The sequence below is a fragment of the Nicotiana sylvestris genome, chromosome 5, assembly GCF_000393655.2.
Source record: "Nicotiana sylvestris chromosome 5, ASM39365v2, whole genome shotgun sequence".
Lineage (NCBI taxonomy): Eukaryota > Viridiplantae > Streptophyta > Magnoliopsida > Solanales > Solanaceae > Nicotiana > Nicotiana sylvestris.
Genome location: NC_091061.1, coordinates 109,421,274 through 109,425,791, shown reverse-complemented (window position 1 = coordinate 109,425,791; position 4,518 = coordinate 109,421,274). Strand labels below are relative to the sequence as shown.

The 4,518-nt window shown below is 38.1% G+C and overlaps 1 protein-coding gene across 1 annotated transcript; it reads left to right on the top strand.

Annotated features, from left to right (window-relative positions):
• The first annotated feature begins 3,507 nt into the window (after positions 1-3,507).
• On the top strand, positions 3,508-4,518 carry LOC138869135 (uncharacterized). The gene is made up of 2 exons (XM_070146730.1): positions 3,508-4,022; positions 4,122-4,518. Exons 1-2 carry the CDS (start codon positions 3,508-3,510, stop codon positions 4,516-4,518), a joined length of 912 nt encoding a protein of 303 aa, XP_070002831.1.

The following is a 4,518-nucleotide window of genomic DNA, read 5'->3' as shown; positions in this document are numbered from 1 at the left end:
TTTTTAACAACAACGAGTCCGAAAAATGGTAAACAGCTGAGTCAAGCAAGAGTTTAAACAAACAAACACACATCTTAAGCATATTAAAAGTCAGAGAAGAGATTTTGAAATAATTTAACAGGAAAACCCTAATCGGAAAAGATAAAGAGTTTTGAAAGCCAAGTTAAAGAAACTTCGAGAAAAATACTTAAAAGTTTAAAGCAACCATAGATCTAAAGTAGATCTAAAAGAAATCGAAAGATCTTAGAGATTAGGGTTTCAAAAGAACCCAAAAGCAACGAGAAAGGCCTTGAAAGTTACCGATCTAATCAGGAGAGTCAAAGGTCTGACTCGAATAGCCATGGCTGACCAGAGAAAGGTCAAAAATGACCGGAGAAGAGCCATAAACTAATATCGAACGAAGGCTGGAGCTTCATATTCTAGCCTTGAAACCATAAAGACAAACACATAGGAGCCATGGAAGGCTGGTAGAGGTCTCCGATGACCTCGGGGGCCCATGGATTAGGGTGGATTAGGGTGGCGGCGGCTAGGGTTTGAAGGTGTTGTAGAGAGGATGGATTTCAGAGGCGGCGTATGGTGACAAATTAAAGGGTTTGGGGGGTCTTTTGGGTTTAATTATTAAAGGACAGCTAGTGGTCGTTGATCTAAATGATCAACGGCTGAGATTTAAAAGGTTAGGTGGGGATCCGGATATGGACCAGTTTAATTGGGTTGGGGTTGGGTATGAGTAAGAATTGGGTCAGGGTAAATTGTGTTTAAATTGGGATAGAATTTAGGCTATAGTTGACATAGAATCTGGCTAGATTTTAAATAGTCATTTTTCCCATTTATTTTATAAAAAATAGCAAATTAAATTCTAAAAACAAATTAAAAGTACTAAAATAATTTATAACATATAATTATCAATTTAAAAATACTGGACTTAATTCTATAAATATAAACGTAGTTAAATCTTAAAAGAGGCTAATATTACAATTATATGCAATTTAGCTTTAAAAATACTAAATAAATTTGCAAAAATATGCAAAAATTATCTTAGCAATATTTTAATATAAATATGAGAATCCAATAGATGAATCACCAAAATGATAATTTTGAAAATTATTACTGGGATTTAATTAATAAAATAGGGGAATAAATTGGTTTAAAAATCTTTAAAAATTAAGAAAAATAATAAAACATTTGGACATACTTATATATGCGTAAATATACTATTTTAAAAGTATTTTGCATATTAAAATATATTGAAAAAAATTGGGTATCAACAAGCAGTTGATCCATCACTTTACATATGCATTGTGGGAAGCTTGCACTACCTCACACTCACTAAACCGGACATTAATCATGTTGTTAATCTTTCAAGTCAATTTATGCAGAATCCAAATATCATAAATCTTCAGGAAGTAAAGACAATATTGCGGTATGTCAAAGAAACCATTGATCATGGATTGAGAATCATATCACAGTCTTCCTTCAAGTTGTATGGTTTCTCAGATGCAGACTATGCAGGATGTGCCACAACAAGGAGGTTTACTAATAGATATAGTATATACCTTGGTGCAAATTATATCTCCTGGTCATCGAGGAAGCAGAACACCATTGCAAGGTCAAGTGTTGAAGCTGCGTATAAAGCACTGGCAGTAACTGCAGCTAAATTTACGTGGATATACTACATTCTACAAGACATAGGAATGTATATTAAGACTGTTCGTGTTCTATTATGTGACAACTTGAGTGCTCTATACATAAATACAAATCCCGTAATGCATGCTAGAACTTGATTTATCACTTTGTTAGAGAGAAAGTAGCTTAAGGACAATTGATTACTCCGTTTGTTAGGTCCAAGGATCAATTAACAGATGTTCATACAAAAGCACTTGGCAAGGACCAGTTCCGGTTCTTTTGAGACAAGCTAGGTGTAGTGAACTCACCTCCAACTAGCTTGAGGGGAAGTATTGAAGATATAGATAAGGTTAACAAACCTGATCACTACCCGATCACTTAGCTTTAGTCTATTAGAATTAGGATTCTTGTATTAGACATCCTAAAAGAGTTTTACTCTATGTTGTATTGCCAAAAATATAGGATCAATATCTTGTATAAATACATAGGCTCATGTAACTACTTAATATATCAATACATGGCCTTCTCGACATTGTCTCTGCTCCATAATTATCAGAAAGAGAACTTTCCATCAATTGTTTCCATGTTTGGGTTCGCAATAGTGGGGGAGTAGTTTGACCTTCCAGACGCATCGGAATAGTGTCGTCCGACAGATCCATTTAGGAGGATCGCGATGAGTATTCGCATTTTTTTGGCATCCGTTGGTTATTTTCTGGAGAGAGAAAGAGTTATTGCTCGTCTTCATTTAAGTCTCGGACACTGCTGCATTATTTGTCTAGTGTATTTCCAGTAATTAATCTAATAAACTTGACCAAATAACCCTTGTACATGAAGTTTTTAAATCAATAAACAAGTAGAAAAAATTCAATTTTATTAATTGTCGCTAGAAAACTATTAAGATTCAAATTCATAACATTGCAATTTAAATATGACCTCTCTCTTAGCCACAAGCTTTCTTTTTTGTGGTTCAGCATTGGAATCCAAACAAAGAAAATAACTCTTGGGAGTAACTTTTGGTCTGTCTTGTTAACGTGCTAGTACTTCGGAAAAGAAACGTTAGATACGACTTTTATTTTTTAGAATGGTCTAATCAGTATGTAAAGGTCCACCGTAAAGTTTAATCAAGGGGAAACTTTGGTGGTGTTTTCCACCATTGAACTCAATCATGATTGTGTCAACTCAATCATGATTTTCCACCTAAAGTACTTTCGCTTTGATAAAGACAAATTATTCTTGTTATGGTTGGTAACAATTTCATCCTATGTTATAAATTCCTGTCCTCTATATGTTAATCATTATCATTAGCTTGATTCCTACTTTTTTGACCCGTGCTCGCAATTGCTTATAGTTTGGACTTGCATTTTGGAATAATATTGAGTGCATGCATGCGTTGATTGGGTTCCATTCTTTGACTTTCTTTTGAATGTTCTGTTGTAGCATATGGAATTATCTTGGTCCCTCTAATGGGACGTACACCAATGCTTTTAATTGAAAGAAACGTGCTGTTGAAGATTATTAATGTTTGAAATTCGTAATTGCTAGAGGAGTTTATGTTTTCTGGATATTCAGGTTATAATCATTTTCACTATTTATATATGTTTAACATTTTACTGATGAAATCAATTTGATTTTCTGAAGTCGATATGGTTTTCTCTTTAACATTTTGGCTTACAAAAAGAAAAAGAAAACAAGGGTCATTGCCCTTTATTGATTTTCATATCAAGCTTTATTTAATTTCATTTGAAGAGAGGCGCATGGTCAAGTGAGTTCATGTCCCCGGGGCGTGCGGGGGGTGGGTCGGGAGGTAGAGCGGGGGCTAGGAGGTGGGTTGGGATGTAAGGGAGGTAAAGGGAACGAGGGTGTCCACCGATTGAGAATTGGGTCATGGAACACAGGTTCATTGACAGGCAAATCTATAAAGCTGACGAAGATCCTCAAGAAGAGGAGGGTCAATATAGCGTGTGTCCAGGAGACAAGGTGGGCAGGGTCGAGTGCGAGGGGGCGGATGGGTATAAACTTTGGAACTCTGGAACCCAGAAGGGTAAGAATGGAGTGGGTATATTGGTGGATAGGGAACTTAGAGAGTATGTTGTTGAGGTTAGACGAGTGAATGATAGATTGATGAGTATTAAGTTGGTAGTTGGTCAGTGCACCATAAACGTCGTTAGTGCCTATGCGCCTCATATGGGCCTCGATGAGGAGGTTAAACGACGCTTTTGGGAGGGGTTTGATGAGATTATACAGCAGGTACCACCTAATGAGAAGTTATTCATAGGAGGGGATTTCAATGGCCATATTGGGTCGAACGCAGGTGTGTATGACGCAGTGCATGGAGGCTTCGGTTTTGGGGAGAGGAACGAAGGAGGAACCTCGTTACTGGACTTCGCTAAGGCTTTTGGGTAGGTGGTTGCTAACTCTTGCTTTCCGAAGAGGGAGGGGCATTTGGTTACTTTTCAAAATGCGGTGGCGAAGACTCAAATTGACTATCTCCTCCTCAGGAGGCGCGACAGAGGCTTGTGCAAGGACTGTAAGGTGATTCCAGGTGAGATACTTGTGACGCAACATAGGCTCTTGGTGATGGACGTTGGTATTATAGTGAAGAGGAGGAAAATGTCGGGTCGAGGAAGACCGAGAATCAGGTGGGGAATCTTAACTAAGGACAAAGCTCAAGAGTTGGAAGGGCGGTTGTCGGTTATGGGAGCTTGGAGGAGCAGTGGTGACGCGAACTCTATGTGGTCAACGACAGCAAACTGTATAAGAGAGGCTGCGAGAGAGGTGTTAGGGGTCTCAACGGGTGTCTCCGGCAGGCACAAAGGAGAATGGTGGTGGAATAAAGTGGTACAAGGTAAAGTGAAAGCCAAAAAGGAGGCGTACCGGGCGTTAGGGGGAGCATAG